The sequence below is a fragment of the Telmatherina bonti genome (genome assembly GCF_933228915.1).
Source record: "Telmatherina bonti genome assembly, chromosome: 7".
Classification (NCBI taxonomy): domain Eukaryota; kingdom Metazoa; phylum Chordata; class Actinopteri; order Atheriniformes; family Telmatherinidae; genus Telmatherina; species Telmatherina bonti.
The window spans coordinates 33,549,650-33,575,090 of record NC_136625.1 but is presented as its reverse complement, the minus strand read 5'-3'; the positions used below and the strand labels follow the sequence as shown (position 1 = coordinate 33,575,090).

Below are 25,441 nucleotides of genomic sequence, written 5' to 3'. Positions count from 1 at the left end.
TCAATAACGTGGACAGCGTCCGTGGCTGCTACTTCCTGTGCACGTTGCAGGAGACGGACAGCGGCGGCGCGCTGGCGAGGACTGGCGCCGTCGGGGAGCTGATCTCGGGTGGGTATGGAGTCAGGGCCATCTGCCTGTTCTCGAGCAGCTTGAGGACGATGATGCGGCAGAAGTCCTCGTTGTGTCGGTGGCAGTTGTCCAGAAGCTGGCGGACCTTGGCGGTGCGCGTGGGCTGATTAATCACCAGTTCGTAATCCTCTCGCATCAGCATGGAGCGAGCCAGCAGCGCGTCCAGGCTCTGGTTCAGACACGCCTCCGTCATCTGGGAGACGATCTCCTCGCGGCGCGTTGCAATCCAGTGGGCGATGGGGCCTTGCGAGGGCGTGGGGTGTTGCAGCGGAAGCGAGTAATCTGCTGGCATCACCAGGAGAAAGAAGTAGGAATTAAATGTTTGTTATGAAATCAGAGAAAAACAAATAAAAATGAAAACAAAACAGTTGAAACAAAATAAAATGATCACAGAAAGAACCACACAGGGATCTCGAAGATATCTGAATGTTACGGGGCGTGGTACCACAGTGGCTACAGACCACTGGGACCACTAAGCTGTACGGTTTGGGCCAGTATGTGTTTATGTTTCAACGTTATAAAAAGTGTCCGTTATACGACTGAAGCAACCCGCAGCTTATCTGAGCTCCAGAGGAAAAAGCTTATTCCATCCTCCACGAGAAGCCAGAACTTTTTTCTTGTTCTCGCGGACACGTTTGAAGACAGTTCTCGACACATCGGGCTGGCAGAACTTTTTTCTTGCGGGGCTCCGAGAAGTATTGTGTGATTGGTCGGACATGTGAGGTGGGCGTGGTTAACACAGAGAAAGCACGAAGCAGAGTTGCTGCTTCTGCGTTTTTATTGTTGCAGGTAAAACGGATTGTTTTACAAAACATTTGATCGAAGTGGTGAGAAAGTACGAACATTTTTACATGTGGCATTAAAACACTCGGACCCAGCCGAGTGCACGACCTGCCCAGCCACGTGCACAACCAGCGTGTTGGGAAAGGTTCTGATTGGACAGGGGCTGACGTTTGTAGTCTTTTTAGTAACTTGTAAAAACTACATAATAAGTAACAGTTTCACCGCTGTTTTTATTATAAATGTGAAGTAGCAGCTCAACACGAGCATACTACTTCACTTTTTGCAGCAACTGAGAAGAAATATAGACCACCGAACACGGGAGGTAAAACAACGCGCGTCATCGAGACAGGACAAGTTAAGGAGCATGCTCAGAACGACCAGAATTAACTTAGAGCGGAATAAAGGTTTACAAGACAGACGAATTATATAGATCGGAATTAAAATCCGAATAAACCAGCCGCTTACATCGGAATTAATTTTAATTTCTAATAGAAATTTGCATTACGAATGAAGTGTTTACATGGTTGTTTTTTATCAGTTTAAAGCAGAATTAACTTTTATTTGGAATTAAACAGGAATCAAAACTCCCACGTAAACGCATTTCATGAGAAAAACAAGTTATTTCGCAAACATCTTTTCACTGTTGCAAAGCAGAAAACTGCATGTACGACCCTGAAGTTGCAGATGAAGATTTTTGACCCCGTTCGTAGAGTTTTGTCTGATTGGACGATGACAATTCAAACTGTCCAATCAGAGAGCAGATGGCTTCCTGTCCTTCCACGCCTCTGCGGGTTCTTACGGCACTGGGGTGGATACTTATGTAACTAAATTACTGTGATGACGGTTAACGTTATCAGGCAGAACGGTATCATTCAGTCCGAGTCTGAAGCTGCAACATGGACGTGATAAACCACGACTTAGCACGACACTCTTCGGACTATTTTCTGTCTGTGTCTCTCTCCCTCCTCTCTAGCTCGACCTTAAAGACGCCACTCTTTCTTCAAAATTGTTGTAAACAGAACCATGTCTCTGCACAATGACACTTAACTCTCACCCATAGAAAAAACAGTCGACTTTAAAAAGAAAAAACATTGACTTTGTGCACCATGGCGACTGATCGACTAGTCGCGTATGTCCCTTATTTGCTGGCGAGACGACAAGCTTTTCGCCCTATTTGATCTTTATTGATTTGTTTGGTGCCGATTCGATTTAAATTACGATTTGTCAGTATTGCTGATTTTTACTTTGCTTTTTAAACACCAGATCATGTCAAAAAGTGACATGATGACCAAGTTTACAGACTATATCACGAGCCAGATTTTCCAAATAAAAACATCAACTGTCTCAGTTATTAAGATTTTTTCAGCAGCAATATATCTGAAGCAGCTGTGTGAACTTATAGTCTTGTTTCAGAAGCTTGAACTGTATATAAAAGTGTTGGTTTGAGTGTTTAGTATTAGCTCTGCATTTACCTCAGGATGGCGTCCTACTCGTTGGGCAGCAATGCTATCGTGTTACCGCTGTATGCCACATGGCCATTACAGAGTTTACAAACAGCTTTCCACATATCCAGCTCTGCTTTTCTCTTCAAAGCAAAAAATTCCAAATTTTTCCACACTTGTCACTTAAAATGTGATGATGGAGGATTTATCTCTGCATATTGCTGCAGGTTTTTCGCCATTCTCAGTCTTCTGTTTACGTGTTTTCCATAACGGATATAACGTCATGCTACTAGACAGTCGAAGAGAAACATTTCGCCCCCTCTTGGAGAAAACCGGTAACTTTTTCTCCATCTGGCATCTAAACATATAAACAATTAAAACTGGAAAAAAAATTTCTTTTATTAAAAATATATTTTTGACCAAAAAGATTTATTTAAAAATTGTAAAAAAAAAAACAAAATATGATTTTTATGTAATTTGATTTTTTCTCCCACCCCTACTAATTTGCATGCAGACAGAGTTTGGTGGTAATCAGAATTAATTTGTGCATTTATAATTCCCCAAACGAAGCCGACTTCCTGAGCAAACACACCGGGATCTGAATAAACGGTGTGAATGCGACAGTCCAATACTCTCCAGTAACTCTACAAGAGGAGGGCCAAATACAGAGCAGAGTTTACCAGATGAATGAAACAAGAAGAAAACGAGAATATTTCAGTATGACAATGAAAAGTCAGTTAAGCAAAATAAAAGATGAACGATGCATTTCTAGCTTTTAACAGCTTCCTCTCCTCCACCTACCTTGTTGCTGAGGCTTCTGCTTGAGGGTGAGGTCCAACTGTGTTTCAAGCTCTGAGGCGTGCTGTACAGGTTTGACGGGAATGTTTAAATCAGTCTGGGATTTGGTCGTCTGGAAGACGTTTAGATCGTTGATCGAGTAGTTGTCCTTCAAAGACTCTGGAGGCTCCAAGGGAGAAGCCATGAACGATGCTGGAAGGCTCTCTATGTGAAAAAGAAGGAGAAATGCGATGTAGGGCTGTGCAATAACAACTAGAAAAGCACTCGGAGAGCGCAGACCTCCGGCAAGCATATTGTTAATAACACACAACATAACTTCAAAGTGATCCAGAATCCAGGATCTCTTCCGGATTTCCACCAAAATGTAATCATTTGTTCCTTGTGAGACCCCCAACATATCCCGAAGATTTCATCAAAATCCATCCATAACTTTTTGAGTAATGTTGCTAACAGACAAACAAACAAAATCATAACCCCCTAATTAAAAGACCAAGTAAACAAAGTCCGCAGAAATACATAAATAAAAACACTGGATCCTGGTGTCCACCCAGCGGCATGGAAACAAACAAAGAGCACCTCTACTGAAAGCACACATCCCATAGATTCCAGTCATACCAGTTTAATGTTGCTATGACCAGGATTCACTCAACCAGAGTCAAAAGAAGGCTGAATTTAAGCCTCACGTTTAGAAATCATTACATATTCTGTCTTACCTTTGCCGTTTTGCCTCCAAAACTTTAATCCACCAACATAAAACTGCATCCAGTAAAGCGACTACGTTTCCCACGGTGTTTCGGGAGTAGTTATGTGGACAAAATCACCGTTTTCTGCCCGGTAACACCAGTTTGATTGGACGACAACAGGTGTCAGTCCTTCAGCGTCACAAACATTTCCTGCTTTGTCGGTGCCGATTGGTCACATTTATGGAAACATGACGACATCAGTGTGATTCTACTGTATCACACGATTAGAAAGAGGGGTCGGTCGTACCGATCGGCCAATCATAGCCAAAGTTACACGCATTACGCACACACCCACTGCATACGATGACGTGGTCGTCAGTGGCGCGGCGTCTGCTTTGTACTTTTTATTTAAAAACCAGAATCCAGGATCTCTTCCAGATCTCCACCAAAATTTCATCATTTGTACCTCGTGACGAAGATTTTATCTTCGGGATATGTTGAGGGTGTTTTTTATTTTCTTACTCAAAAATACATCCATAACTTTTTGAGTAATGTTGCTAACAGACAACCAAATTCGGACGAAAACATAATAAAACATAATAAGAATAATACTAAAAATAATATCCGTAGATTATTTGACTCCAGTAGAAAATGTAATACGACTTCACACAGTTGTGATTATGTCATTTTACTGCATGTCGACTCGCAGCACAGGCGAGCTCGGCTTAGCGAGAAAAAAACAAGGAAACATGGCGGAGTGTTAAGTTGGGATGTGCAACATATAGAATGTCGATTTCAGCTCCAAACAATCCCAAAATCAATTAAAAGAAAAAAATTCCATGATAGGCTTTATTTTTTTTAATATAAAGCCTATCAGACCCCTCACCACTGCTGAGAACTTAGCAACACTGGCGCTATATTTAGCACTGTATTCAGACCTTTGTAGCAACAAATTCAGAGGCTTTTTCAGGTCTTATGGAAACGGCACTGAAAACATGTAACATGTATCGTTGCACTTCTTCTTCTAAATGAGCAGCAGTGCCGCGTTAAGCCCCTCCTGTGTCCCAAAGACCTCACAGGAGGCCCAGTCTGGTAATAAAATAAGATTTCCTGCTTTAAAAATGCAAAACCCAACATGACAAGCATCCTTCAACAGCTCTGTTTTTTTTTTTTTTTCCCCGAGTTTATGTGTGTAGGTACATGTGTGTTTCAGATACGCATGTAAGATATTCCTGTGAATAACTTCAGACAACAGGGCTGCATGGTAGCACAGTGGTTATCACTGTGGCCTCACAGCAAGAAGGTCACTGGTTCGATCCTTGGCTGGTTTGGTCAGTGGCCTTTCTGTGTGGAGTTTGCATGTTCTCCCCGTGTATGCGTGGGTTCTCTCCGGCTACTCCGGCTTCCTCCCACCATCCAAAGACATACATGTTAGGTTAATTGGTTACTCTAAATTGCCCCTAGTGTGAGTGGTTGTTTGTCTGTGTGGCCCTGCGATGGACTGGCGAGCTGTCCAGGGTGTACCCTGCCTGTCACCAGCTGGGATAGGCTCCTGCTTCCCCGCCACCCTGAATTGGAATAAGCGGTTCAGAAAATGAATGAATGAATGAATAAGCGGTTCAGAAAATGAATGAATGAATGAATAAGCGGTTCAGACAACAAGAAAAAGTGAACCAAACTAAGAACAAATATATTACTGTACACCTCATGTCACCCCGGGCAAACAATGGAAGGAAAAAACCGATAATCAAAACTATTGCAATACTGCTATCTCGCAATACCCTAATGAGACTCTTCCAAGTAGTAACAATGAATAACAATAAATATATAGAATATATAATTACGTGGAGAAGCGTTGCTGCTGGTGAGGACGCCTGGCAGGGATATCTCTGTGTCCTGGGAGGAGCAAGATCCAGAGGTGGAGCCAGATCCTGATCCTGACGGGGAACATTCCTGTGAGGACAAACATGATGTTTCACACGATGTAGTATAAATAAAACAGAGTATCTTGCGATTATTGCCTGCTGTCTGCTGAGAAGCAGCTGCTTTCCTCAGACCAGGCTTCCAGGGTCTGTCTGGTACGACGTAAACTTACAAGCTCCTGGCTTTGTTATTTTTACGCTGTTTACAGCTTCTCTGCAGGTATGAGCTCAGCTTACAAATGCTAATACGCTAAAGCTAACCACTATAGATGGATAATGATTTTTAATTTTGGTCATTTTATTGTAAGAAATCAAATAATCGAAGCATATATGTCTCGTTTTACCCTTAGACTGTATATAAAAAGATTAACGGAGCCTCCGTTCATTGCCATCTTGGCAGAGGCATGCGCGTCGTCTGACCCGGAAAATACAAATATGGGCAAAGAGCTGAGAGGGGGGCTGTGAGCGTCATGGTGGATGATTGACATCTAGCGAACTCTGAGCTTTCTGTAGCTAAGAGCTAACCGAGCTAACCGGAGATAACGGGAGCTAACCAGCTAACGGAGGTAAGCGGGCTAAAGCTAAGTCATGTTGTTAACCAGCTACAAACCGCGGTTGTTCTACATTCCTCTAACACCACGTCAAGCCGCAAAAGTTTGGATTTTCCATCTCTAGTGTTATCTCAACCTTATAAAACTTTTTAAACTTTCAGTGCGTGACGCCGCCGCAGCAAACGGTGAAAACGCACCACAAGAAAGCTTGACGCCTCCTTGCAGCGCCTCCACATAGACTTTACATGTAAACCTGACGCTCTTGACGCTCTTGACGCTCAAAACGCGTTTGGTGTGAACACACCATAACATATAATGGTACTAACCGACACCAAACGCCTGCCGAGGTGGGACACACTGAAGGAATGGGTCGGAATATTCTCTCTGAATTTGTATATTTTGTTTATTTTCTTGACATGCTCGTTCCTACTAAGTGCTAAGTTGTTAGTTTCCAGCTCGGGTCCTGGTGAGCCTCACTTCTGCATGTTTTACATGTTTCCCTGCTCCAACACACTTTATTCCAATTAAATGGCTCTTCTTAAGAGTTTGTAATCAAGTTCTGCCCAAGCATGTCGACCCATTAATCTGATTCAGGTGTGCTGCAGCAAGAAACATCCAAAACCTGCAGGGCACCAATAAAACTTCAGTCTGGATAAAACACTGAATGTTTTTATGTTTACACATTTCTTTGACAAAGGTCATGAAAAAAAAAAAAAAAAAAAAGAACACTAACAGGCCACGGGCTGGGTCGGTCCTTCAACATTTTCAGAGACACCTCCACATTCCTCTTCTCGCACACCGGCTGAGCTGAACAGCAACCTGACATCCGCATCATCTGTAGACGAGAGAAAAATATCATACGTCACCAGATGTAATTCTCTATTCAGTGCTTTATGGAGAAGAGAACTTTGAATAAAACACAAAAGACTTACAAAGGCACAAATAAAAAAAAAAAAAATCAGGCCTAAACGTCAATTTGAAGAGTGGGAATAGTTAAAATGTGACATTTACAAGTTATTGCCATGACGAACACTGATTCCACCGGCAGAAGGCGATCCCCCACCCCCTGTATACTCCAGCTCTGTTCAACTCCCCCAGAGGAAACCAAAGAGCTATTCTCATGACCAGGAAGGACTGTTTTAACCCTTTAAGACCCAATCAACGAAAAACTGAAAAATCCTTTTTTTTAAAATTATTTATTTATTTATTTTTTTAAAAGGAGATCTTTATTTCTTCCTTTAACAAAATGTCAAAAATGGTTTTTAGGGGCAATTACCATTTCTTACCATGCGATATGTTCAAACCATTATAGCGTAATCTTCTGGTTTTTGTGTCCATTAAGGGGCAGGAGGCAAGTATGTTCAACAGGGTTTTGAGTTTTACCATCATGTAATGCCAAACATCTCAGAAACTGTATGTATCATAAATGTCACGCTGGGCTCTTATGCGTTAAACTGGAAAAAAAAAAAAAAAAACAGTAACGCCCACTAACATCTGGCTTGTGAGTGATTATCATATTTTTAGCATCAATAAAAACACAACACCTGGTATAGAAGATGCATGTTGTGATACGGTCCACAAAAACGTTCTTTTTCAACAGGAAATCCCGTCTTCTGACTGTAAAGACTCAGAGACTCTGGACTGTGTGAGGTTGTCTAAAGTAGGAAACCAGATTCCAGAGAGTCTTACTCGACCAATCAACTGCAGTCTCTGGGCCCATTTATGCTCAATGCAGAAGACAATACGTTGACAGATGGACAGTTTCATCCATCTCTTGGGTTGGTTATGCTCGTAGTTTGGTCCGTTTTTAGCTGACACAAAACCATTGAAAGGAACAAACCAGAGAAGGAAGAAGAAGAAGAATTGCCAAAGAAAAAGCAGCCAAAGATGCAGAAGAAGTAGAGAACAGCACAGAGCTTTATGGTTTTATTATTTTACTACTTCTGTTTTTTGACGAATTAAACAACTTTATAGCCGTGCGTCACTGCTACCAACTGGTCTCAAAACACAGATGCAGACGTGAACTCTGAACAGCACTGCCCATTAGCTGAAAGACATGTGGAAGTACGAGGTTGGTGGCGTATGACGGTTTCAAACACACATCCATTTCTGTATGTAAGGGAGCATAAACAGACTTACAGCAGTCACGACCAATGTGACTCCACACAATGTGAGAAGCTTCAGTGGGCCGGCTTCTGGGGGTCTTCCCATGTTTGAGACTTGCTTTTGTCGTAAAAATAAAAAAAAACTTTGGGATTTTGTCTGCACATTCACACTAATGGATGAATTTGCTCATTAAGGACATATTTACATCAGCCTTTTTTTATCTGAATCAGAGTCCGTTTGCTCCGCTTCGTTTGAGGAGCTGTGAATGTGCCAAACGGATTCTGATCCGGACCAAAGGAGCGGACTACAAACGCAGGTCTAGGCCTGTCAAGCAGACCAAATACAAGAAGCGGACAAAAAAAAAAAAAAAAAAAAAAAAAAAAAAAATCACCTCCAGGATTTGGTGTAGCATTGCATTGTGGGTAAATACATAGCGATGGTGTTAAGGGTCCTCTGCATCGTCTGGTGTTCATACTGCGTCCATTGTTGCAGAGTATTTCTGCAGAATACTTGCATAAGACACAATAAAAACCCAAAACACCAATATTTTTGTCTCAATGTTTAACTTGAAACAGTTTTCTTCTTGTCCTCTCTTTTGCAAAATACTACTGCAGCGCCACCTCTGGAGAGAATGGGGATATATTATTCTAATAGTTTGGCCTGTTTGGCCAAAGTGCAGCGTGAACATGATCACGGTCTGCATGGATACACCGCTTACAACTGAGCCGAGTCTAGCGGACTATCCTGATGTGAACGCACCCTGAATGTAACACTTATAACCTTTATTGTCAAAATTCTGCATTTGTGGCAGTTTTTAATCGTTCAGTTTTAAAGCTTAACTCTTGTAAGACGGGGCCGGTAAATCTGGCTGCGGGGCCTGAGTTCAGTTTGGACCTGTTTATCTGTCATAAATGTTCACTGTCTGTCTGTCAAATGTTGGATGAGCTTTCTTAAACTTTAAATTTCCCCTCAGGTAGGAATAAAGTGTAATTAATTAATTATTAATTAATTAAGTAAAACGGTGACGCCCACACACCAGTAGGTTTCACCAAATATTATCAATCATCACATAAAGCCTAATACTTTCCAGATCTACTGAAGTTTTGTTTCAATATGTGGGAGCATATGCTGAGAACCTTTTGTGTGGTTTTGTTTTACTACAACTCCATCTTTTTTCTTTCACTTCTCCATTGGTCACCACGGCGATCTTAAAAACTCTTTTTACAGCCAGAAGTAATTACATCACTAATGTGAACACGCAGCAAAACTGAAACAGGAAGGATGTGCTGAGGGGAAATTATAAGACATTAGCCTCTGTTCGTCACGGCAGACTATCCCAGATTACATTATACAGTTTAATCTTAAATTTTCATTCTGTGTGGACGTTAGGATGTATCGGGTTTTTAAATCCGCTCCTGAACTAAGAGATTTCCACGTAGCAGCAGTGTAAATGATCACGCTTCTTCTTCATTCCTCACTGACCTTTGCCTTCTTGATCTTCAGCACCGCCTCCAGGAAGTCGATTTCAACAAACCTCCTCACCATGGGCTCCAGCTCAATTAAACACTCTGAAAAGACAACACATGTGAGAAAAGTCTGGTTTTGTCTGGCTCACATTCTCTCTGTGGTGTCATGTGGATTCATCATGATGGTTAGTGACCAGTGAGCCACAAGTCCTCCCAGTTCATACCTTCTGTAAATAATCAGGATAAAACCAGATGGAAAGTTTAACCAGAACATCTGTCCTATTAGTCCTTAAATGACGCCATGTTTTAGTGAACAAATAAGTTAATAATATAGAAGGAAGCGTTTAATTCGTCAGTGCTTAGTCAGGATGAAACCTTGCTTCATGTTCCTGTTACTCAACGTGAAAAATATGTTGTTCCCAAATGTGGAAAAGGTCACATTGGTTCAGTTGAGTCATCGGTGATTTTGCTGTACGGCGTCTATCTGGACCTGATCGCTTTAACTATGCACGGTCATGATATCACCAGACATGTGTGTGCCCCGTAAAAGCGGGTTGAGGGTGTATCTTGTGTTTGAAGCGTTGTTTGGGCACATTTTAAGTCATTATGGCCAAATGCTACCGAGCTTTGTGACTCACCAGTAGGGGGCAGCGTATGGACTGATCTGACCAGATTAGGATCGACATGTAACGTAACCTGCGACCTTTCATCGTTTGTGTTGAACCCCCCTGTGATGCTTTTAATGTTTTGATGTAAATAACTTTTCGTTGTCTTGTACAGCCCTGTGATGGACTGGTGATCTGTCCAGGGTGTACCCCGTCTATTACCCAAAGACTGCTAGGATAGGCTCCAACTGTGACCCTTCATTGGACTAAGCGGTTCGGTTACTGAATGAATGAATGAATGAATTATCTTGTACATGAAATGTGCGATAAAAATAAACTTGTCTGGTGAATATTGGTTTAATTGTGCGAGGCAGGATAGATTATTTTATATATGTAGAAACTGGGGGTTGGACAATGAAACCACCTCACGCATCACTGCCGTATTTTGTTTAGGGGCCTTTAGGAGCCTCCGATACTGCTGCTGTTTTTTTGTTGTGCAAATGCATTCAAACACTAACGTCCTCTATTGTCACTATGTTTATCAGTTTGCTTTTTAAAACAATAACAAGAAATTCAGCAACTCTATCTGGTCTGAGTTCCCTAAAGCGCCCCCTAGTGGAACCCGCTGGTAATACAAGCAAGTGTGTGAACAGAGCAGGCTGCTAATGCGAGCCTGCAGTAAAAAAGTAGGAATATACAGTAAAACAGGGATCCTCCGTCCTGTTCCTTGACAGCTGGTGCAATGCAAGTTGTAGAAGTTTCCCTCCTGCAGCACACCTGACTCTAATAGGTAATCTGCAGACTTGTGCAGAATTGAGGATTCCTGCTTCTGAGTTATTCCCTGGGTGACTGTGGAGGCAGTAACTGCGTTCCCATCAGCCCTAGAACTGCACTAAGCTGAAGTATTGCAATAAAGAACTGCTGATGGAAACACCTGCAGAACTTTGAGTTCAAATGCATTAGAAATACATTATTTTATTATCATTATTACATTAATTTATTCATTCATTTTCTTAACTGCTGAGTCAACTTTTTTTTTTAATCCCATGAGTTTTTTTTTTTTTTTTTTTTAGGTGTTATAGGTTATAGGTGATATAGTAGTATCTCACAACAGTGCAGTAGAAAGACTTTTCATATGTAAGCAGCCATGGACGTGATGCAGGGGTCCTATGAGCAGGTAACTTCAGGTAAAGACTGCGTGGTACGGATGAACGGAAGAGGAGACAGAAAATCCTTTTACAAATTATTCAAGGGAAAAATTTTAACCTTCATCCTTAATAGCAAACAACAGATAAATGCAGAGTTTCACATGGATTTATAAAGAGAAAAGAGGAAGAAGGGCTTCTCTGCAGCAAATGGAAAGCGTTGAAACAACGTTACATGGCTGCTTGACAACCTGGCAAAAGCCACAATTCTCAGAAAATCTCGTCCTACAGACAAAAACCCTCCGGCACTAAACATCATTTAACGGAAAAACCTGCAAATTGCAGCTTTAGTTTGTCCACACTTTATAAATATCACCCGTATTGTGCAAAAAACTGTAATGAAACGCAGATGGTGAGTGGATCAGGTTTGAGGTACAGATCCGAAACAAGTGTCAGCCAGCACGACGTGCACGCTGTGTGTGTACATGTCAGTGAGGAAGACCACAGGACACATGCTAAAATCATGCTTCCTGTTTTCTTCAACAGTGAAATCCAGTCCACTTTATTGATACAGCACATAAGAACACATGCTTAACAATGTGCTGTAGGCAGCGAACATACGAGCTGTGCATGTGCACGCGAGTCTCTACATGACAAGGCGACTGACGTCATCTTATGTTCCATGAACTGGAAGAAACTTGTTTTTTCATTATAAATACAGTTGTGTTCATATTTATTCATAATCTTTCATTAAAGAAGGAAAAAAACAGCTGCCTGTAAAATAAGATGAAATTGACGTAATAATACCGTAAATAAATATTTTATGAAAATCATGACATTATTTTCTAATTCTGGTTCAATAGAATTTTTTTTTTTTTAAAGCAAACAAATAAGATAATTTATTACATATTACATCAGTCATAAACTAATATAGGGGTGCATGGTGGCGCAGTGGTTAGCACTGTGGCCTCACAGCAAGAAGGTCACTGGGTCGATCCTTCTCTGGGGAGAGGTTCAGTCATTGGCCTTTCTGTGTGGAGTTTGCATGTTCTCCCCATGTATGCGTGGGTTCTCTCCGGGTACTCCGGCTTCCTCCCACCATCCAAAGACATGCCTGTTAGGTTAATTGGTTACTCTAAAATTGCCCATAGGAATGAGTGTGAGTGGTTGTTCGTCACTGTGTGGCCCTGCGATGGACTGGCAAGCTGTCCAGGGTGTACCCTGCCTGTCGCCCAAAGCCAGCTGGGATAGGCTCCAGCTTCCCCGCGACCCGGAATGGACTAAGCGGTTCGGAAAATGAATGAATGAATGAATAAACTAATATATAGTTGAACAATCCTTTAATGTTTCCGCTCCAGTCAGGTGTTTTCTGTTCCTCTCAGTCAGACTTCTGCACCTGTTGACAGGTATTTTGTCCCACTGTTCGACAGAAACGTGCTCTGATTTGTCCAAGACCAATTTGTTTGTTTGTTTTCTTTCTTCAACTCAGTTAAATGAAAAAACAGTGTCTTATATTACTAAATTATATTTTTGCAAATTTTTAGTTCTTGTTCCTTTTTTAAGTCTCCAGTTATTTGAGTGACTGTTGTAAATTTTCAGCCTTTTCTTTAATGAAAGGGGATGAATACATATGAACACAACTGTATTAGTTGGTCTTGTTTGAAAACCACTTTTTATAACTAAAGATTGGAGTTTCAGGACCCTTGTAGCTCAGAACCAAACCTGGATCAAACTCAAATCTCGGTCAAGGCGTAAAGGGGGTCAGATGTAGTCATGACATACTGACATACTTTCAGGGGCGCCAAGATCCCAACAAACAGGGTGAAATATTACCAAAAAATAAAAAGTCATGCCATGGAGGCATGAAAAAAGCTGTTTTTCAGTTGTTTTTCTGTCCTTACTGAGGAACGAAGGCCGATCGTCTGGGTTAGCAGTCCAGCCTGAGGTCATCAAGCTGATGAGAGTGTCTCTGCTGGGAATCTCCGAGGACAAGGTGTCCAGGCTGGTGTCTGGACGCTTCCCGCGCAGCACGCTGAACATTATCTGCATAGGGTTGGTCACCTCTGGCCATCACACACACAAACAAACTGCATGAGACGGTTACAGACAGGAAACGAGAAGCAAACAGGTGATTAAATAAACACAGACTGACCTTCGAACGGTATTTGCCTGGACAGCACTTCCCACATAATGATGGCGTAGCTGCAAAGCAAATATAAATAAGTCAGGAATGTTAAGACTTGCATCACCGCTTTCAGATGGCACCCCCCACCCCCCCAGAGCACGGGGAGTTTACCACATTATAACTACAGAAGCTTTTTAGAGAAGTACGATGACACAAGGCCGAGAAAGGGAATTTCGCTTTTCTTTCTTTCCTAAAATAGTCTCCCCCGTTCTCTTCCAGGGACTCTGCTGAACGTGCCACAGTGCTGACTGACAGCTGCAGAGTGATGAGTGGACTTTTGCCACGGCTCTGCAGCTCTCTGCGTTGGCATGCCAACAATCCTGCCCTGCGTCTGTACTTTTTCTCACCTTGCCAGACAGGAAAAGCTCCTTTCTCTGCAACGCTGACTGAAACTATCAGAGTTTTAAAAAAAGTGAAGCAAGTCGTCCGGACCTCGCCCCGGCATAGTTTTCCTCTAAAACGGACAGAGATTCATGCACATCCAACACATTTACACCCAGTTTATGTGAATGGAATGTGGACACACTGACTGATTCCCACTGAACAATGTGACGGTTTTCATGGCTCACCTGTACATGTCATGTTTCACATCAGCTCGACGGCTTTTGGAGGGTTCGTACTCCTCAGGGGGCATGTAGATCACTGTGCCCTCCATCTCTGTGGGCTTGGATCCGGAGCCTTTACTGACAGAGAGCTGCCGCCACTTTGAGAGGCCAAAGTCTGCAATCTGGAGGGAGAAACGACGAGTTTACAGCTGGATCTGCTCTCAGAATCGAGTGGTTAGCTTCGCTGGGTTACACTGTTTTTTAAAGAGCTGACTTTATATTAATCTAAATATAATAATCTGGACCGAAGTGGACTGGATCAGATTTAATTCAATCAGAATAAAACTTCTATTTTTAATGCTTTGGGTGCATAAAAAAGGGGATTATTTTTCTAAATCGATCATTTGTCATTTTTAGACAAAGATCTGGACAAAACCAGTCAAACCTAATATGTCAACTCCTCCAGTTGACAGTGAAACAAAAGTAAGATTGACAGGTTTGGTAATAAACAGGTTGATCTGTGAACACGTAACGTTACATGACGAGAAAGCATCAGAGCAGACACAATGAGAGTCTTGTGTAATTGCTCCTCTTTCCCTCAGGCCGTTCTGAAAGGTACCTTAACATGAAATTCACCATCCAGCAGAATATTCTGTGTCTTCAGGTCATGATGCAAGAGAGGGGGGGTCATGTTGTGCAGGAAGTTCACCCCCAGGGCGATCTCATACAGGATCCTCAGGCGCAAAGGCCAGGCAAGAACGGGGTACGTGTCTTTCTGTAAACACAGATCACAGACCAGATGAACACGTTGAAATAAAGGAAGGAATGATTCTGTACTGAGATGGAGATTTTAAAGTGGGAATTTCCCCTCACTTCTGCTCTCCAGCTTGATTCAGAGTTTCACCAGAGACTGGATGCTTCTCTGTTTCACTTTTATTTTCAGTCTCACTGACAGAAAACCCATGATAAACCCCAACAACGCTGAAACCGTTACAACAACTTTACACTTTCATATGAATACTTATTTTTTAGTCGTGGCATAAGGTTATAAATGTATATGTGGCTACCTCATGGAGTAACAGGTCCAGAGAGCCGTTGCTCATAAACTCTGTGACGATGCAGAAGAACTCAGGCTCATTGCAGATGCCAAATATCTGGATGATGTAGTTGAACCTGGCTTTGTGAAGCACCTCTGCCTCCCTCAGCAGGGAGTTTCTCTCTCTGAAACACAGCAGGCAATAAGGGAGATAAGACCGTTAACCTTTGTCCTAAGAAAAAGGCAAAACAATGATGACATTTTTAGGCACAGCTCTTCATTTAATTTTATTTATTTATTTAGTTTATTTTGAACTAAAAAAGAAAAGGACTTTTAAAAGAACAAATATTGGTTACGACAAACAACAAACAAAACAAGCTTCTTAAGTTGGAAAAAGGGTTTTGGAAGAAGCTGGGCACTTATCTAGTCCAAAACCCCCTTATCAATGACACCGTAAAATTTTCACAGCATGAAAAATGTAGTAATATACATTAAATTCCATTTATTAGCTCTGAATCATTAAAGCAGATTTAGGATTTCTTTCCAACATTAAAAACAATATTAAAAAGCATAACAATAAATTCAGTTTGGGTTATTTAAATATCCAGGATGAGGAAATCCAGAACAACTGGCTATGAATTTGGTGTCTGATATGACATAATATCTGCTGGAGGGCCTGGCAAGGTCACATGACCTTTATAAGGAAGTGCATTCATCATGCATGAATCATGCGGTTTGGCTCTCGCTAAACTGTCGATGTGATCTACAGCTGCTACACAACTAATAAAAAAACAACCACAGGAGTCTTAACACTACTAATTATCAGTCTGACAGATTTAGGATGATATCATTGTTTATCTTATATTCCCTAATTTTTCATGCGATGTCACGTTATATTACTACAGTTATGCTCATATGTATTCATCCCCTTTCATTAAAGAAAAGGCTGAATTTACAACAGTCACTCAAATAACTGGAGACTTAAAAAAGGAACAATAACTAAAAATTTACAAAAATATAATTTAGTAATATAAGACACTGTTTTTTCATTTAAGTGAGTTGAAGAAAGAAAATAAACAAACAAATTGGTCTTGGACCAATCAGAGCACTTTTCTGTTGAACAGTGGGACAAAATACCTGTCAACAGGTGCAGAAGTCTGACTGAGAGGAACAGAAAACACCTGACTGGAGCAGAAACATTAAAGGATTGTTCAACTAAATATTAGTTTATGACTGATGGAATATGTAATAAATTATCTTATTTGTTTTGTTTTGTTTTTTTAAATATTTCTATTGAACCAGCATTAGAAAATAATGTAATGATTTTCATAACATTTTTATTTATTATTACTTTCGTCAATTTCAGCTTATTTTACAGGCAGCTGTTTTTTTCCTTCTTTAATGAAAGGGGATAAATAAACATGAGCACAACTGTATGTAAGTGCATTTTTTTTTATCTTAACCCTTGTATTATGTTGAAAAAAAAAAGTCACATTGATTATGTTGCGGGTCATTTTGACCCACACTGAGTAAATCTACTTACAACATTTAAAACAATCTAGTTCAACCAATAACAACTTTTTTCAGATGATGTAAATGTTTAGAAAAGAGACATTCAATACAATCTTTTAACTACAACACCATATTTAAGAACTATTTTTGTTTTCCATCTTCACAAACATTTTTAACTTGCCCCATTTTCTCTGATTTTCTCAGTTTGAACATTTTCAATGTCCTCCAGATGATGGACAGACAGTAACTGTGTGTTTTCTGCAGATGTAATTCTTGCAAGTTCTGGCTTATATTTTTTCTGACTGTTACAAACATATAGCTTTCTCTTTAGAAGTTCATCTCCAAGGCAGTAGGATGTAAAGAAGTTGTCACATGTGATATTTTGCACCTCCAGGTGGCTTTCCAGTGTACACTTACATATTTTATGCATAACTAGATTTTGAATCACAGGCTATCCATATTTTTTAACCCATACTTGGCAGGCTTGTCAGAAAGGACAGCACCGCCTGAATGAAATAATACTCTCATCAACAATAACATGCAAGCCAAGATTGTACAACAAGGTAGATTTCAACCCATTTATCCCGAACATCTGATCGCACATAGCTTTTCTCTTTCATGTCAATTCGCTCTGGTGTCGCAGTTGTCTAATCAGATGACTCGAGGTTTTATGTCAAATGTCTCCAGAGACATTGTTGCTGGAAAGATCTTTATTCCACAGACTTACAGTACAAGGGTGAGAAAGTTTATCCCCAAGACACACCTGAGTGTCTGTGTATGAATGTGTATTCCAAAGCATTAAAAACATAAATAAGCAATCAAAAATAAGTACATTAAAGATCATTTTTTCTTTTACTCTAAGTAGCGACTAAACCACACTAAAGTAAATGGGTCAAAATGACCCCCAACATCATCTTTGTCTACAAACACTGCACAGATGTTCGATTTCTCATCAAAGTCTCTAAATTACACTCAAAAGTTCATGAACCCAGAAGAGGAAAAGTCACAAATTTTCATGAAGAAAAATAAAGGATAACCAGTAGTTTGTTCATCACAAAAACTGAAATGGGTCAGATTGACCCTTAATGTAATATAAAGGTTAAACATCTCCCCATGATTAATAAACAAGGCCTTTAGTCAGTGGCAGATTTAAGAGATTTGGGGCCCCAGGCAAAGGCAGGCCTGGGGCCCCATGGTAAGTATTGCACTTTCTACTCCTCCTGACTGAGAGGACAGTGTATAATAACAGGGAAGGGTTGCTTCACTTGATGGTACAAACTGATCATTTATTGTGACGAGTCAGTCAGTTACACTGACCGCATCACACACACCGATCACATTAGGTATTGGTGTGCGGTTCTATATACAAGAAGGGGGGCCCCGAGACACGCATAACATAGTAATCACTCTGCTGACAGTTTAGCAAATGCATTTTAATCAAAAACATAATTTTTGTTCGTAATAAGTAACTAAGTAATAAATAACCATAAGTGTATGACCAGTTTTATGGGGCCCTAAAGAACTGGGGGGGGGGGGGGGGCCCTGGGCAACCGCCTAGTATTGCCTAAAGGTAAGTCCGCCCCTGGCTTTAGTGTCACATCGGAGCAGGTACCTTTCTCCAACCGAGTCCAGCTTCAGACACTTGATGGCCACGGTGGTCCTCCAGTCGGAGTGCTGCGCCTTGAACACGGTGCCAAAGCCGCCTCTGCTCAGGTAGTACAGGTCCGTCAGCTTCTGGTAGGGGATCACCGGCAAGGTGCTGGTCAGGCTGCCTATGTTCACGTAGCCCACGGCAGCGTGCGGCTCCATGGCGGAGTCTTAGTCTACTTAGGGGAAGTAGCAGAGGATTTACTAGAACCGTCTCTTTCTGTGAACGGACTGAGGAACTCCCATTTACTCACATGCCATTAGGACTCCTAGCAAGCTAAGCTAACGTCAATTTTGCGAAGTAGCGTCGCCGATGCTCATTTACTCCCGCTTTTGTCGAGCAGAATCGCTCCCAGAAGATGTTTGCTTTCACTTTTCAGTTGACTGGTGGTGTGTTACCCAGCGGCGATCAGCTGACACGGGACAATAACAGCGATCTGCTGCTGCTGCTGCGCTGCTATTTAAGGCAGGTGGTTTGTTGTTGCCAATGACGACACTTCCAGGTTTGTGAGATGCGTTCAAGTTAGTCGGTTTTCAGAGATTGACATTTGTCACTGCGTAGCACCTTTAAACTATTTAAAGCACATCTATGTTAATTTTTATTACTTATTCCTATGCCACAACAAAACGAATCTAACTCTTGTTTGATTTGATAATTTATACATATTGTAGCGCTTGAATATACTTTTTTGAGTTGCACTTAAATGCAGCTTAATAACGGGGTTTTTACAGATGGGAATTCCCCAAATTTGGGACTTTCCCTGTAAAATAGGAATATGTAGAAATACAAAATGCAACTGGTCACATCTGACCTGTTTACTTTCACTCAGAAATCAGGTTTAAAGTGTATGCTTTGTTGTCCTTGACATAACTTTACATACAGTGCAATAATGACTCATACTGGTGCAGATATTTGGAATATGTCAGGAAATTTATTCAAATTAAGCACCTAAATTAAGCACTCCCATGTAATGACATGAATATTTATAACTCACAAGTTAATGTGAAGTTGGTGGTATTAATGAAAGGCATTTTGAAATATATAAAAAATTAAAATCCACTGTTGTCTGTTTGCTATTAAGTTTTTCCTTTTCCAAAGCTCATCATAGACAAGAGCTTTTGAATCACAAAAAGCTTCGAAACAAACATTTTTTAGTTCAACAAAAGGTTTATATTTATGAGGTTTCTTTCATTTAACACGTTAGCACTGTTCTGGTATCAGTGGCATATCAAGGAAATAGTTGTTTGGCCAATCAGTAAAAACCAATAACTGAATTATCAAGCTGTATCAGTTTGAAATGCAGGGATTCTTGGGTGTTTGTGGTCCCTTAAATAACAATGTTGAGCTCCTTCCAATAATAAAAAAAAAAAGTTTCAAAGAATATTGTGCAAGATATTTCAGAGATAAAATGTCATGACAAACACAAAAAGTCCTTTATATAAAGAAAAAACTTGAAAAACTTTCCTCTTAAGCAAAAAAACCATTGTCTGGTGAATCTGATTGAGTAACTTTAAAAAGCACTTTTGAACTTTGGCAGATTTTCTCCTTTTCTTTTGCTTTTTAATAGTTTATTAATACAGGATCAAACATTACAAAGAAAACATTGTTCTTCCAATACATGGTACAGGGCTTTAAATGCACTTTTTTTTTTTATGCAGAGCTGAATGGAAAAAGTAACATCAACCTGTGTGGGATAACCAAGAAACATTAGATTCCTGGTATCATGAAATAATGTCATTTCTGTTCACACTTTCTTTGTTTTGTGTATTTATGTCCTGGTAAAGTGACACAATGAATTTCCTGTGTACAATTACAAAGTGATTGCAGGTAATTACAGTGTGACACGCTGACATTTTATTAGTGCTTTATAACTTCCTGTTTCCATAAAACAGGAAGCTCCTCGTGACAGGCTGCAGCGCTACCATGTTTTCATCCTCCCTCTGTAATCTGAAGCCGTTGTAATGCCCTCACCACATTATGACGAGCGCTTACGTGGACGTCACGCTGCTTTACTTGGTGTTTCTGATGAGCCAGCAAGATCATGAACGAGATGAACCCTGCAAAGTTCAAGCAGGAAAAAGCAGCTCAGATCACGGAAACTGTGGCGTCCAGTCTCCCAACTGGGATTTGCTGTAAGTAGACTAATTTCTGTGCATTTGAATGAACTTTATGTTCTTGTTAACACTTTTTCACATAGATGGCTGCTCCATTTGTTCCATTGGGCTGCTACAGAGTGGTGAGGAACACTTCCAAGAGAGCGTCTCCTGTATATACCAGCCCACCATCCACAAACTGGGAGACCGCATGTAGCTGTCTGTGGAGAGGAGGTGGACTGGACAGTGCTCCAGTGGGATGGACCGTCTGCGATGGGACCTGGTCATCCAAGCTGTCGCAGAGTGAGGAGAACTGCAAGACAAAGAAATCCACGGCTCCAATTCTGTTGGGTTACGAGATCCTGGAGGAGAGGGCAAAGTTCACGGTAGGGATACTTGAAATGTAGCCCGCCTGTCAGCAGGACATGCCCTGTGTAGTCGTGATAAATGAAGTAAAGGCATTCTTATAGATGAGTTTAATCCCATAAGAATAGGATTACCTATTTTTTCCTAAATGAAAACCTTTCCAGAGAATCTGCTTCCATCCAGCGTGTCAGCAATGACTTCAGGTTTTGCAAAAGCAGCGAAAGAATTTCCCAGTTTTTTAGAGGAGGCACAAACGCTGGGAGAGCCCCCAAAACTCTGCAAACACGACTTTTTATGTCCACTTCGGTCCGGTCTGTTAAAAGGACAACTTGTGATTTGTTCACATGTAGCTTAGCCAACCTATCTCCATGTTATCTTCAGGAAGAAAAGGCTCATAAAAATAAACAACTGAGTTGTAGCTGTGTTACATCACATCTGTATCTTAGGTTTATAAGATCCTGGTGAAAGGGTGTCATGGAGACAGCTGGATGATCTTCAGGAGATACTCAGACTTCTGCAGGCTCAGAGACAAGGCAAGGACTTTCTCCTACACCATAGCTACAACGTTTCAGCTGATGAAATGACATGATGAGGAGGCAGCAGCCTGATGGTGAACAAGGCTAAATTATAGATGTGGAATCAGTGAAAACCATCATGGTGCAGAACCAAGACATGAATTAAATGTTTCTATGATATTTACTGAATGAACCATCTCTGCAAAAGCCGACATTAGCACACATTTAGTCTTCATTTAGATCATCTGTGAGCGCTGATATCGCTCTTTTAGTTGCGGGGTCACGACCCACCAATCCTTCAGACTCTCACTGATGAGATACCGTTGCCGTACTGACACCGTTTTGTTTCATCGCCCTTTTTCTTGTTGCTTTGCCGCAGCTAAAAGAGCTGTTTCCCAGCTTTCGTCCAACCCTGCCTCCTAAGCGCTGCTTCAAGAACAACTACGATGATGAGTTTCTGGAAAAGAGACGGGTCGGACTGCAGACTTTTCTGCAGGACTTAATGACACACAAAGATGTCGTCACCAGGTGCTTGTTGGGACTTCTGCTCAGCATTTCTCTGGAGACTGCCGTGAACAAAGTTCTGCTTGTAAACACATGTTTTTGTCCCTCAGTGAAACTGTGAGGCGCTTTATGTCTTTGGCTGACCTTTCATGTCCATTTGACAGCTTGGAGGAAAGTAGGGTGAGTTCACTTTCTTCATGGAAGTTTAGTAAACATGTAAACCTGTGGTTAATTTGTGGCTCATACACCCATCGATTGCTGTCTGGAGTGCAGGCGTTTTGTGAAACTTTGGAAGAAACTAACCATCGCCTCCAGAGGGAACTCTTGCAAAAACAGAGAGACATTGAGAGGCTGAGGAAGACTCTGGAGAACATGAAAAACCACATCAACCTGCTACTGAAGAAAGTCCAGTAAATATGTGTCTGTCATGACAGAAAACCAGTAGAGGGGTTGCATACTTCACATATTTTTTAAAATATTTTTTTCTCAACAGATCCCTGTCACTCCTACATGAGAGCTCTGAAGGTTAATCAGAGGAAGAAGATGGATTGAAGACCCCGGGTACGACTTGAAGTCGTTGACAGGTTACTGGAGGAGGGCAGCAAACCTGTGTGGATCACCAACTACACTAGTCTGAAGTTAATAAACTATGATTTTAAACTAGTTTAGTTATCTGTTAAAAGTATTTGCCAGCACATTTCTGGAAGAGATTTTGTCCCTGTACAACTACTCATGTTAACCTGATGTTAGCATGAAGCTACATAGCAGTGCTAATGTAATTAGCTTGAAAGTAATGAGAGTAAACCGTCATATTCAGTTTTCAGGGAGGGTATTTAAGGATAACAGGACAGCGTCTCCTGTATATAACTCAGTTTATTAAGATTTTCACAGCTGAAAATAAAAAGTACCTCAGTAGCAATGTTCCTTAGCGCTGACTAAGCTAAAGGTTCATTTAAACAAGATACTAAAATGGTTGCTAGTTGGTTTTAAAGTAGCTACAACGTGAAAATTTGTAAAAATAAAATCTCTAATCAATTTTAGTTTTTATTGGAAGACATAAGAAAGAGAAATGGGAGATATTTCTCATATTTTTGTAAAGAGGAAGGACAGAGATGAGACCAAAACAGATTTCAGCCCCAGTATCAGTTTCCCTAACAGCTCCCAACATGGATCCAGCCAACCACCACCAAACACCACAGCACACTGCACCACAAAAATGACCATTTCACCTTTCAAGGAAATCCAGATTTTTAATTTAACAATGTTTTATAATCACGTTTCTCTAATGTGACTCATCCCTGTTAACACAGCAGAGGATATGAGTATGTGTTAGAGAGAGGAACATGACATTTCCTTTCTTTGCATATATGAACCCATGATAAAGTCTTACCCATCATCTAGCTCCCCGTGAATAAAAATATATGCTATTGGTGTGGATGGATTTAAGATAACCAAACAATTTTTATTTATTTATTTATTTCAAACAGGGACATTAATAAACATTTCTGTCAATATGCCAGAGTTAGCCAGAAGGCTATTTTTCATCTGCAGTCCTTAGATAAATAGTAAAAGTCACCCCAGAAGAACAAAAACTATAGTACATTTAGTAAAGGTAACATTTAGGCTAATCAATCAAATCAATCAATAAAAATTTATTTCTAAAGCACTTTTATACAAAAGCAGGACAAAGTGATCAACAGAATAAAAATATAAATTAAAACAAGGTCAAAAACAAGCCTTCACAGACAAAAACACAGCCAAAGACAAACATATCCACTCATGTTTTCACACACACTCATATAGGCAAAACATATAAAACACCCTCATCCAACCCCTCAGGCAAATGTTAGACCCTGACACCAGGCTTGGTGATTTAAGTCAGTCAAAACAAGACACCATCTTTAAGCTACAAAATAGAAAATATAAATGGAAAAAGAAATTAAGTTTAAGACAAGCTGTTATCTGTGTGTTTTACATCTATAGATAAGAATCTAAAGTACAATCAAAGTAAAATTAGTGGGACGATTCTTAATTTTATTGGTTCCTCTTTGAGTTGGGAGTCAGAGGGAATACCAAACAAACAACCACCAGAAGGTGGCGCTTTATCCCTAAAACTGAAGCTGCTGCATGACATGACGTCAACAAGATGTATTTACAACTCACTAAAGGAGATCTCAGAGCCCAAGGAGCACAGGTGGCAGCGCATGATATCTCCTTCCAGTTTGCAATCAATAAAAAAAATGTGGACATTTGTGTGTTTGATCCTCAGTGTGATACAAGTGAATCCCTACAACCAAAAGACTGACTTCGCTCATCCTGTGAATAGTAAGTCAGGAAGTGACAAATCTTAGGCCTTGACTTGGACTGCAAAAGGAGGGTGTAAAGTCAAGTCTGGGTTTGAATTATATATTTACGTGACTTCCATAAATATTAACACAGTGAAAAAGCTCCTGGGTCCAGTAACTCGGCATTATAGTCACTGGTGAAATATAGTTTAAAGATGCTTCGACAGAGTTACAGCTGAAAGTAGTAATCATTTTAAAAAGGTGATGCATTTTTACTTTGAATTTTAACTTTTTTGTTGTAACTGTTAAATTCTTGTGGTAATATTTCAAAATCATGAAGCAATGGGATGTTTTGAAGCAGCCAAATCTGCTTTTATGGAGAGTAACGGGCCAATAAAGGACTAGATTCCTGCTTTAGGCTCTTTTTCATTTTTTTTTATTGAAAAAGTCGACAAAACAAAATCCAAAACCAATTCTAAAAAAAAGGTTGTATGATGTATAGAATGTATATAGATAGAAAATAGAAATTTTTCTAAATGTCTTTAACCCATATTTTATTCCCAACAGGAGATAAAGAACATATCAAATGCTGAAACATTTCATTGAAAATATGAGCTCAGTTTGAGTCTGATGCAGCAACACGTCTGTAAAAAGTAGTTCCAGGATGATGTTTAGCATCGTTAGCATCTCCTCTTCTTCTAACATCTGTCTGTAAACATCTGGGAAGTGAGGAGACCAGTTGTTGGAGTTTTAGGCCAGGAATGTTGTAATGTAATTTTGTTTTTTATCTGTTAATGTGTTAAAATATTTGGCAGATTTATGTTTGTATTACTGTGATGGACAGGAGACTTGTCCAGATGTACCTGCCTTTCGCCCAATGATTGCTGGGATTGACTCCAGCTTCCTGGGACCCTGAACTGGACTAAAAGGTTAATAAAAGAGATGGATGGATGGTTATCATCTGATGACCCTCTGAAATGACCTTGGTACCCCTATGGGGGTCTCAATCCCCAGTTTTAGTGCCACTGCACTAAGATACAACCTTCAACATGGCAATGCAGCCCTGAGGTGTCTGTCAGGCCAACACAACTCCATCTAGACTCCAGATGGACGTTGTTTTCC

The 25,441-nt window shown here is 40.6% G+C and overlaps 2 protein-coding genes across 2 annotated transcripts; one reads left to right on the top strand and one right to left on the bottom strand.

Moving 5' to 3' along the window:
* Positions 1–28: 28 nt before the first annotated feature.
* ripk2 (receptor-interacting serine-threonine kinase 2) lies at positions 29–18,928 on the bottom strand (the record flags this gene model as incomplete). The annotated part of the gene is made up of 12 exons (XM_079243880.1): positions 18,810–18,928; positions 18,521–18,731; positions 15,428–15,581; positions 14,980–15,135; positions 14,385–14,542; positions 13,783–13,832; positions 13,532–13,693; positions 9,897–9,982; positions 7,042–7,143; positions 5,680–5,788; positions 3,156–3,356; positions 29–414 (listed from the first exon to the last, which is right to left on the bottom strand). Exons 2-12 carry the CDS (start codon positions 18,715–18,717, stop codon positions 29–31), a joined length of 1,761 nt encoding a protein of 586 aa, XP_079100006.1. The 5' UTR covers positions 18,718–18,731; positions 18,810–18,928.
* A 1,605-nt stretch (positions 18,929–20,533) lies between these two features.
* LOC306758552 (sorting nexin-16) lies at positions 20,534–22,634 on the top strand (the record flags this gene model as incomplete). Its single annotated transcript, XM_079243879.1, has 7 exons — positions 20,534–20,688; positions 20,789–21,035; positions 21,462–21,548; positions 21,910–22,058; positions 22,145–22,214; positions 22,308–22,444; positions 22,528–22,634. 7 exons carry the CDS (start codon positions 20,534–20,536, stop codon positions 22,562–22,564), a joined length of 882 nt encoding a protein of 293 aa, XP_079100005.1. The 3' UTR covers positions 22,565–22,634.
* Between the last annotated feature and the right edge of the window lie 2,807 nt (positions 22,635–25,441).